This window comes from Lycium ferocissimum, chromosome 9 (assembly GCF_029784015.1).
Source record: "Lycium ferocissimum isolate CSIRO_LF1 chromosome 9, AGI_CSIRO_Lferr_CH_V1, whole genome shotgun sequence".
In the NCBI taxonomy this organism is placed as follows: domain Eukaryota; kingdom Viridiplantae; phylum Streptophyta; class Magnoliopsida; order Solanales; family Solanaceae; genus Lycium; species Lycium ferocissimum.
This window is the reverse complement of record NC_081350.1, coordinates 14370373-14381799: the sequence shown is the minus strand read 5'-3', so window position 1 is coordinate 14381799 and position 11427 is coordinate 14370373. Positions and strand designations below refer to the sequence as shown.

The following is an 11427-nucleotide window of genomic DNA, read 5'->3' as shown; positions in this document are numbered from 1 at the left end:
GTTCTATAGCAAAGTTTGACGTTCCGGAGCATTGAGACATGATTTTTTGGGGGGGGGGGGTGAAGTATGTTGAAAGAGTGAAAACGGGAGGAAGTGAAGAGTGACTTGAAAATGGCCAGCTAGGGGTTTATATAAGTGTCTTTTGCGCACTAATTTAGTGCGCAATAGGACTTAACTGTAAAGTTACATTTTAGTCCTATTGCGTACTAAATTAGTGCACAAAAGGCACTGTGATCACTTTTTTTTTTTTAATGAATTATTTTGATCCCTAAACCCACTTTGGATCATTTAAATTGCACTCGTCTAAGTTCCCTGACACAGTACTATATTCTTTCTTATACGTTACGACATCTTTACAACTTTAATAACACCAATAATGCGCCACTTGGTTATTGAACTCACAAAATTAACTTATGCGAAGATTAACTTTTTACAGAAACAAAACACTTAAAACACCATATATATACAGTAAACTTAAATTTCTCTTTCTACTTTTTTATTAATTTCAAAATTAAAAAATGGCAAACCGTTTACTTTTCTGTTATAAATCATAGTCTGTTTTGAATACAATTTACTAGAAATATACAAAAGGAAATAGTAAGTTTTTAGGGGTCACCAATACTTATGGGATGAATATGATTCTGCTCTTAGAGCCTGGATTGGCTTTTAAGTTGTTTATGTTGTTTTAGAAATTTTTTTGTGTTTGGTAGACCGAAATTTTAAAGTTATTTTGTGCATAAAATAAGCCTAAAAATAATCGTCCGTTTGACCACTTATTTATCTAAGCGAACATAAGTTTAAAAAAACAACTTATAAAGTTTAAAAAAAAAAATAATTTAGCCTACCCCAATTTTTTTTTTTTTTTTTTTTTTTTTAATTTATAAACTATTTTGAATTTTTATAAGTTCGCTTATTTTAGTTCTCTATCTAAATAGGCTCTTAATTGAAGATCTTGGGTTAGAACTTTTGGAATAGAAAAATTTGCTATGGAGCACGGAATAAAAAATATTAAAAAAGTGTGTAGCGTGTCAAGAGTTTTTTTCTTCTCTCTCTCTCTTCGTTGACGAGTTCTAATACTTTTCAATTGTAAATAACTTTGACTATGGGTTGTCCCATTCAATAATTTTTTCTCCAAATCTGGGACAAGAGTAGCCTCTTTTCGCCTTCCTATTTTGACTCTCTAGCTAAACAACCACTCAAAATCACCCACGTCATCAGTACATATAAAATACCCTATACCCCTACACACATAATCAAACCGTGTCCTTTCTTTCCAGCCAACGTTTTCCTTCTCAGAAGTCAGAAAAAGCCTTCATTTTCCTTCTTTCTCAGTAAATAAATACTTTCCTTTTTTCCCCAAAACCCCTTCACAATTTCTTCATAAATACCCGATAATCATTTTAAATGTCTTATTTCCTTTTTTATCTGTCTTAAAAAGAGTGATTCTTACGTATATATATGTATTTAATAAAAAAAATGCAATTTCAACATTCAAACGTATCAACTAAACCACAAGATTTTAAAGACTTTAATTTATGCCATAATAATTAAAAGTTTTCATTTATTTTTAAAATTTTATACTCAGTCAAGCAAAATTGAGACGGAGGTAGCACTACTTTCCCTTTTTCCCTAAAACCCCTTAACAATTTTTCTCTATAAATACCCAACCAAACCTTCATTCTTGAATTTCTCCTCTCTTTTGCCCTTTCCCCTTTTCTGTTTTCATTTTCATATTCTCTCTATATCTCAATTATAGCGTTTCTTTAATGGACTCATCCTTACCGGTGGAGGAACTTACCTCCGGCGCAAGTAACCGGATAATCCCCTTATTCAAAAATCTCCACCGTTCCGTTTTCTCATACGAAACATCCAAACGACTACTCATATTCATACAATCCATTTTCCTATGGGTAATTCTCCTTTCTCGTCGCCGGTTTGCCACGTCACCGTCACCGTCTTCTCCTCCTTCTTCGCCGTCTGCAGCGGTGACGGTAGCCTCCGGGAAGAGGAGGAAATTTGCTCTAAGGAGAGATGAAGAGGATACACAGAGAAGGAGAGCACTTGCTGAGGCCTTGGAAATGGTTGTTGAAAATGAAACCGCTGATTGCCGGTGGAACACGTCTTTGTTCTTTGGGATACGGAGAAATGCTTTGTTTTGCCGGTCCTGGTTCCCCGTTTCCGACGAATTAAGGTACTTACTACCTTAAAAATCAATTTGATTGACACAAGAATAAAAGGGCATTTTCGTACATTTACACATATTTTAATTTAAGACCTAAGATTCAGAAGTCTTTTTTTCCATTTTTTTAAAATTCGTGTCAAATCCAAACCAACCAAATTAATTGAACGGGAGGGAGTATGTTCAAGTTTCCTCCTTTTTGGCAAATTTTCGTGTTCGTATAAACATAGGATAGGGGTGAAGGGTTTTAGACGGTTGATGGTTAGTATAAAAAGAAGGTCAAATTATGATAAATTGTCGAAATTGGGCATGAATGAAGAGGATTCACACAGGTAATTAATTTGGAATTGAGTCATACATCATGTTAATCAATTTTGTGATCAAAGGTGACTTTTGAGGTTTGGGGATCTAGTGTATGGGTGAAAAAAATATTGAGCAAATGAAATTGATGAAGATGCAAAATGTTACTTCTTCTGTATTTTACAGAGTAAGACTTTGATTTTGGTATTAACTTAATATTGGAAGCTTCGTCAGGCAAAGAATTAGGGGTGTGTATGGGGGTTGGGGGTGGGGGGTGATTGGGTTATGGTTATTTCAGCATTAAAAAATGGAAAGCACAACTGCATGGGTTCATCACCCCTTGCTGTGTTCATCACTCATCAGAGTGGTTAGAAGCCTATCATTTACTTTTAGTACAGAAGGCAGTTATACATACCCTCTATAAAACCCAAAGAAACTATCTTTCATTTCTATGTTAGCTTCACCACATTTGACTTCATTACATTAATAGATAAACTAGAGATGCTCCTTTTCAGTTTTTCTGACAAAACACTCCTTTTACCAATAAAATTGCAAGTATTTGAAGTGATAAATTGTACACGAGTATCCCCATTTTGCCCGTGCAAGGTCATTTTATATTGCACATGAGCAAAAATAGACATGAATTGATTGGCAAGTTAGAGCATTAATCTTAAGTTAAGAAAATGAACTAGATCATAATCTTTTACATGCTTAGAGAGCGTTTGTTTTTCTAGTTTGCTAGGACACGAATACAAGCCAGAATCTACCAGTGAACAAATGAGGTTACTACTTTCATCAGGATTAGGTTGAATTTCCTAGACTTGGCTTCATGTTTTAAAAGATCCCTCCTTAAATCCTTTAAGGTAAAGTGCTAGCTTAAAAGGCGAGTGATTTCCATTTGAATAATCGTCAAAATTGGAACTTATTAAGAGAAAACTAAAAAATGTAATTGATTCTGATCTTAGTAATCCTAAACCATTTGTTATCGGACATCGAGAATCCCTTTTCTATTCTCATCCTGCAGTGCCAAGGCTTTTTCTAATTCTTATTTTATTCCTAAGGCTCTGTCTGATAATTTGACAAAATTCACTTTTATGGGAGACTAAGGAGCAGTAGTGCTGCAAACTCTGATATTTGTGTTTGCCAATCTATTATAAATTGGCTGTCTGTTTTTTCTTTTTTAATTGTTTCTTAATGGCTAGTTTTTTGTTTCAGGGGCATAATTATCATCATCCATGGACTGAATGAGCACAGGTAACTATTTATTGGCTTTTTGAAATCTTGTGGGGAGGGGTGTGATAGCTGTTGTTTGAAGAATAGGTGTCTTGGCTAAGCGAGTTGTTTAAGCCTTCTTCATTTCACAACTTGTTTATGGTTTTGCTGAACTAGCTGGATAACAATATTCCTTTTATATTTCATTTCAGTGGACGATATGCTAATTTTGCTAGGCAACTGAACTCCTGCAACTTCGGGGTATATGCAATGGACTGGATAGGTACTTTCACTGAGCTGATACTGCCTTTACACTTTCCTGTAGTAACCTCTTTATCATCTTTATCATCGCACATACTCCTATACTAGTATTTCATCATAATAAGATGAAAGATTAATGGTCATGCTTAGGGTGCTAAAAATTACTTGCCTTGTTAGAATGGTTGACAAAGGGTCAATAATGGTTTTCAATTAAATGCGTGTATAGCTTCATCTGTTTTCAATTAAGTGCGTTATAGCTTCATCTATTTTCATTCTCATTGTGTCTCTTCCTCAATAGTCCTCTTTTTATGTTTTTTTTCCTTTATTGTGGATGAAGTTCCTCGGTGGTCCTTTTTCCGCTGATGCTTCTTTACTAGCTAGCCTCTTAGCAGGATTATACTGGTCTCTCACATATATCTCACAGAGTATTTTTTTTTTTGTTCTAAAATGCCTTGATTTGAGCTACGTGCATAAAGTATGTCTTGCTATATTTTCTGGGTTCATGCACATGGAATAAGCATCTCTGAACTGATTGCTATGATAGGTTACGCTATTAGTCAAAGTGGATGGTTAATACTTCTTAACAAATGGCATGGACTTATTCTGTTTGACAGGGCATGGAGGGAGTGATGGATTACATGGATATGTGCCATCTTTGGACCATGTCGTCGCAGACACAGTAAGTTGTGACTTTTTTAATATTTCATGCTCCATGTCTGCCATATATCTGAACTCTTTTCCTCAACGTATCAATTCCAATTATTTTTCTTGAACTGGATATCCATTCCTAAGTAGCAAGCCGAAGATATGATCTCCATTCTACATTCATTTTTGGTTCTTTGTTGTCTTGCCTCTTCCATAGGGCCTGCCAAAAATACCTAACATCCATCTCCTGTTTATATAGGGGGCTTTCTTGGAAAAGGTCAAGTTTGAGAACCCTGGGATACCATGCTTCCTCTTTGGTCATTCAACAGGAGGAGCGGTGGTATTAAAGGTGAGGCTTTTGAAGTGAAGTAACCTAAAAGATTCTAAAACCCTTAAAAGTATTCATTAATTATTCTGCTCTGATAATCTGCTCCCTTGCACAGGCAGCTTCTTATCCACACATTGAAAACATGCTGGAGGGCATCATATTGACTTCACCAGCATTGCGTGTGAAACCTGCAAATCCTATTGTTAGCGTAAGGCTCCTACTTATAGTACATGGTTTTCAGCAGTGTCTTCTTTCCATGCACACTTTAATTTTGTGTTTGTTATCCAAATGCAGGCCGTAGCACCAATTTTTTCATTGGTTGCACCTAGGTACCAATTCAAAGGTTCTCACAAAAGAGGAATTCCTGTATCAAGGGATCCTGCAGCACTGGTGGCCAAGTATTCTGACCCTCTAGTGTATACTGGGCCCTTGAGGGTCAGGACGGGCCATGAGATTCTGCGCATCTCCTCTTACTTGATGCGGAATTTCAAGTCTGTCACTGTCCCATTCTTAGTCCTCCATGGATCGGCTGATAGAGTCACTGATCCGTTGGCTTCTCAGGATCTGTACAATGAGGCTGCTTCTGAATTCAAAGACATTAAACTTTATGATGGATTCTTGCATGACCTTCTGTTCGAGCCTGAGCGTGAAGAAATTGCTCAGGATATCATTGATTGGATGCACAAGAAGTTAGCTTCTGGCAATCTTGCAAATGTGTATAGTCAATGCTAGCTTTCTGAATAGTTAGTGTTTTGATTGATCAAGGGTTTCAAGGGAGGGCTGCTGTTTTATGATTTTGTTTGATTAACATATCCAGCTTATCAGTAGCTTCCTGCTTCTCCAATGGAATCAGAAAGATGATTCCAATTATCTAAACCTTGTATAGTGTGTAGTAGTAAAAATTAGGGATTCGCGGTGTTGGTCTCTTGGCTGATGGTTAGACTCTTTGGCCAGTACTATGTATTCGATGAACACATTCTTCTCTAGAACGGATATGTTTGATAAAGACGATGGGCAAGCTGCATTGAACAATGCACCCCATGAGCCTCTTGTTAAACGCAAACCTTTAGAACATATTATACATTATTTTCAACAATGTTGATTTATGAATAATGAACCCAACTTGCATGGATAGAGATTTTGTTATTGTTATTTTAAGAACGCCTTAAATTCTTTCAAAAAATGTTTAAATCTTGTTTGAAGGAGGTGATTTTAGGAATATTGTGCCGAAAAGGCTCAAAATCAAACTTGAGCAACGACTTCCACAAGTTTGAAACTTGGGAAGAGGTCCAATGGGGTGAAGAATAGTCAAGCATAATCCAAATGGGAAGAAACAGAAAAGACATAATCCGGATTTTAGGGCACTTAAGATGTTGTGATGTCGTTTAACTCTATTGGTTATATTGTTTTTTACTCCATTAGTTGCTAGTAAGCTCCAATTTGATTGGAGGAATTAGAAAACCCAAATGCATGTAGTGGCTATTAGCGGCTTCCGTCTTACCTTCAACCGCTATTGGAATTCCATGGACTATATATTGTTATTGACAGTAACACCTGAAGGTTCTCACTCATTTTGAAAGACAATGGTACATATGCACCAAAAACATCATCGCTCTCTCGCTTCAGTACTTTGTAAAGTATTTAATAATTTTTTTTTCTTTTCACTAAAGCATATCACATTTGCATGCATCTTGCCTGGTCAAGAACTTCCTAGCTAACAGAAAAGTGAAAGAAAAATAAAGTTGTATAGCATAGCCTTACACTGTAACAACCTTCATTGTAAGGCATGGGAAAGGTTCAGGTGGGTCAAAGGGGAGGAAAGAATCTGCTGAGAAGTGAAACTTACACTTATGAAGTAGTACTCCTTTTGTCTCAATTTATGTAGTGATATTCGACTGAGCATAAATTTTAAGAAAGCAACAAAAAAAATTCAGAAGTTGTAATCTGAACAAGTGATATACATTTATGTGGCATGACAATTTAAAATTAAATTATTTCTAAAAAAAAAAATTATGATATTTGTTTGGGACAAACTAAAAATAAAATTATGTCACGTAAGTAAATAGAAACAGAGGAAGTAACAATCAGTAAACTACTATCCATTTCTCAAACTAACACTACTTACCTGTCCAACTGAAACATTACAGAATCAGGTCTTTTATTATTCATACTTTATTTAACAGGCTTAGTGTTAGCTCTCTGAGCAAAATCACCTAAACTAGATTCTAAAGCTTTCTCAATTTTTTCAGCCATGCCTTGTAGGGAGAAGTCAACGTATCCTAAGAAACATTCCAAAGTCAACCCATCAACAGGATCAGCAACGAACGACCATTCGATCTTGCACCCGCTTTCATCACCACCGTCCGATGACAATATTTTAAACGTAGCTACATACGACCTGATTCCCATGTTGTTGTTTAACGCCTCGTAGCTTAGACACCGTTCGATCTTGTCAACGTACAACAACCTCTCGTGACACCACTTGATGATCGCCTCACTACCGTCTGATGATGGTGGCACGGTGTTTGCGCAACACCGGATAAGTCCATCTTTTTCATTATTAAGTTGGTAACAAGTGTCAATGGTAGGTAACCAATTGTGGAAGTTGAAAAAATCCTCAAAGAGAGGCCATACTTGTTCAGCTTTTGGCCCTTTTAGGTTTGCAAAGGCTTTGCCTTCCCATTTGGACTGTTGTTGGGCTGCCATGGAAGAAAAGCCAAAGAAGGAGAAATGGACAAGAAGAAGGACTACCCTTTCTCGAGGAAAGATTTAATTTGCACTGCCAGCTTGTTATATTCTTATCAAGTATTTATAAGATGATTATGATGACCTTAATTGAATATGATACTCCATTTCAACATGCTTAAAGATGTAAAGATGAAAGAGAAAATGGAAAAGCAAAACCATTTGCTTACTAGATAGAGTCAAGAACATTAAGAGCCCGTTTGTATTGGCTTATAAGCTGTTTTCAGCTTTTTTGAGTGTTTAGTTGGCCAATTTAAAGTTATTTTGTATTTAAAATAAGCCCAAAAAATTAATTGGATTCGTTGACTTAGTTTATCTAAAGCATCTTATAAGCTGTTTCCAGCTTATAAGCTGCTTTTTTTAAGCCTATCCAAACAGGCTCTAAATTAAGGCCGGTCGTCATGGATTAGTACCGCTAGTTGCTTATTTAATTTGATTAAACCAGATTTAGATCTCATAATTGTCGGTTGAGTAGAAGATTAATCATATGGTTTTATGGACGGTTAGGGATACTTATATTAAGGTAATCTTTCTGTCCATTTAGTTCTAAGTTAATTTTAAAGGCCAAAACTACTTTACCTGGAATAATTAATGAAATACGAAGTCCTTTCCAAACCAAGTCTTGATTATGTGATAACATTTTTATCGCAGTATATATAGTAATTTGGATTTGCATCTAGATCCATATTTAAAGGATAAAGCGTTTTTTAGCAAGAAGTTCTCGATTCTCGATTCTCGAAACTAAATTGATTTCCTTGAATTGCTCCGTGAGCTTTTCAAGATAAGCATGGTATGTTAAAAGTTTTTTATATTTGGTTTTTCATTTCTTTTGAATTTGGCAGGTGATAAGCGTCGAATCCCTAAATACTTTAATTTCTTATATTCCCAGGATCAAGGTAGTCGAACCTAAAACCTTTGATTAAGTATAGAGGCAACTCAACTATATCTGCTAGATCCATTAGTGATGATAAATCTAAGTTCTAAGGGGTCGTTTGGTACACGGTATTAGTTAGGATATCCCAGCACTAACTGTAGGATTAATTTTGTACCATGTTTGATAGAAGGTATAAATTTATCCTGGGATAAATTTATACCTTGTACCAAACAAAGTATAAAGTGTATCCCAAACTTAAAGATGGGATATTTCATCTTATCCCATTAATCCTGGAATTATTATTTTATCCCATCTCCTAGATGGGATAAATTAGTCCCAAAAAATGAGATAAATTAGGCCCAAAATTATAATCCTGAAATAATTTTGTCTATGTACCAAACGACCCTAAACATTACAAGGTAGTAGGTACTAAAAATGAGACGTAAAAGCTAATACTCCCGATGTTTCAATTTATGTGAACCTATTTCCTTATTAGTCCGTGTTAAAAAGAATGACCTTTTTTCATATTTGGAAACACTTTACCTTTGTGCAATTATTTATAGTCACACAAAATATATGTGACTCATTTAGGACCACACGTTTAAAAGTCTTTTTTTTAAAAAAAAAAAAATTTCGTATCCAGTTAAATGGGTTCACATCCATTGAAACAGAGGGAGTAATATATTAAAGTAGTCAATGTCAAAGCTGGCACAACTGCACTTCTGATTAAAGGCTTGCTTTCCAGGCTCCTCTAAAAAATTCAATATTTATCTACTTAAATTGAATTAATGCCTGAATTTAGTTAGGCTGGGAGGGGGGCCTTTTTGGTGAGGGAATTTGTTTGTAGTGGGAGTTGTGGTCCAGTAGTGTGTGAGCATCTGAAGACTGCTAAAGTGATAACTTTTTCCAAAAATTCCTTTTTAGCAGAATTTATAATAATGTGTGCTCTGAATTGTCTCTTTGAGCGCACTAGACAACCAAACAATGCCCCACCGCTAAATTTAGTATCATCATTTTCTTTTTTCTTTGTTTTGCCAGTAGTTTGTGGGGTGGGGGAGGAGGTGTTAGTGGCTTGGAGAAATTTTATCGATGTTAACTCATGGAATATTTTGTTAAAAAAAAATAAAAAAAATTAAAAAAAACAGATGGGATTTTGTATTTAATGGTGTCACTGTCATACGAAGAGTTGGGTGGAGAGGGAAGGCTAATGGTGTATAAGTTCTTGATTATTAGTGGATACAATTTTCCAGTAAAAGAAGTTTACAATGAGTCTTTGTATGGCTAAAGAAGACACTTAAACTGGGGCATGTGAAATTTGACTCAGTGATCTTTGTGAAATGGTTTCATGTATATTACTAATAATGCGATAGTGCACTTGCTACAAATTTACAGAAAGAAAAACATGATGAGAATTGTTTTTTACGTGACGACTTATTAAATTCTTGACCCAAATTCTGAAGGTGCTCGTAAAAGAATTTACTTAATACATAACAGCCTCTACGACAGAGACTTCGTGTATTTTAAAGGGCATATTCTTCCATGAAAAGTTAACTTTTGCATTTACATGACCTCTTTTATGCGTTTACTAAGATACATCATCTTGCAAAGAAACGATTATTCATAAAAGTCTGTCTTTATTGGTGTACAAGTAATACCAAATAACCACTTATGTAAACTTAGCAGTATTTTTCTCACATAAAGAGAGAATTGCCCTTCCAAACTTTCATAATGTGAAAATTAAGGAGTTCTTCAATATTACATTAGTTGCGCACTCATACATGTACATCGTGTCCTGGAAGTGTTATTGCCTTAACTCGATAACAAATTTGGTGTAGTTGTAAAAACAACTCTCTAAGGAGAAATTTATTGTAAATTGAAATCTTGAATCCAAATTTTGTTTCTATCCATATTCAGTAACTTAAATTTAATCAATCACGAGATTTAAGACGACGACCGAGTGCCATCTCGTAGTCTTGCTTGAAACTTTATGTTGTGAAAATTGAAAAGAAAAAAGGGAACATGATTAGAGCTTTTGTTTTATGCGAAAGCAAAATAAACCTTGGGGCAGAGGAATCCGCAGATACATTTGCTTCAGAAGTCTCACATGTGTTGCCCCAGACAACCTTTGACATACACTTCTGAATCCAAAGGATCCTCAGGAGACCGATTTGTTTATTAATGAGTTTAGTTTTTTTCTTTTAATTTTAAAACAACAGACTACTGAATTCAAGATCCAGAACAAATAAAGAAAACAATGTGTTAGGATAAGCATGGCAATGTATAATATTGCTAGATGCTAATTAAAGAGTTGTCAACTAGTTGTTAACTAACTTTTTCTCTGTTTGTATTATTTTTCTTCCAGCAGGCCAAATGCAATATAAGTTGAATCTTCTTCCATGGAATAAAGTTTTGAATTCTATGATACCTTTCTTCCAAGATTTCAGATCTCTATGAACCAACTATAGTTATAAATTAGAAATTAGATATTAAGGTTGAAGAAAAATTATAAGGACCTAGCGTAATACTCAAACGCCAAGGTTCGCCAAGAAATAATTAATAGCCGGCCACCTACCAACTCAGGTATTATGGTATGGCCAGGTATTATGGATCACAATATTAATGTAATCACAAATAAATTGTAGATTCTTTCACCAGGGTTATTTGATGTGATGGAACACCTTGTAATGAGTCAATTTTTTTTATTTATTCACATCTAATCAGGGGCGGATCTATGTAGGAGGGTCCGGATGTCACGGCACCCGGATCCGGACTCCTCGGTTTAAACTCTGTCAGTATATGTCTGTATGTATAAGAAAATGGTTAAATCTAAAACTCGCCACCCGTAGGACGATGTGAGCGTCTGGTGCCACTGGCAAAGGGCTA

General features: G+C 35.4%; 2 protein-coding genes across 2 annotated transcripts; one reads left to right on the top strand and one right to left on the bottom strand.

Moving 5' to 3' along the window:
• Positions 1 to 1661: 1661 nt before the first annotated feature.
• On the top strand, positions 1662 to 6042 carry LOC132029690 (uncharacterized). Its single transcript, XM_059419013.1, has 7 exons — positions 1662 to 2191; positions 3695 to 3733; positions 3904 to 3974; positions 4567 to 4631; positions 4857 to 4946; positions 5041 to 5133; positions 5220 to 6042. The coding sequence occupies exons 1-7, from the start codon at positions 1767 to 1769 to the stop codon at positions 5655 to 5657; spliced, it is 1221 nt and encodes a 406-aa protein (XP_059274996.1). The 5' UTR covers positions 1662 to 1766; the 3' UTR covers positions 5658 to 6042.
• A 913-nt stretch (positions 6043 to 6955) lies between these two features.
• Positions 6956 to 7845, bottom strand: LOC132069238 (lachrymatory-factor synthase-like). Its single transcript, XM_059462649.1, has one exon. It carries the CDS (start codon positions 7629 to 7631, stop codon positions 7098 to 7100), a length of 534 nt encoding a protein of 177 aa, XP_059318632.1. The 5' UTR covers positions 7632 to 7845; the 3' UTR covers positions 6956 to 7097.
• Between the last annotated feature and the right edge of the window lie 3582 nt (positions 7846 to 11427).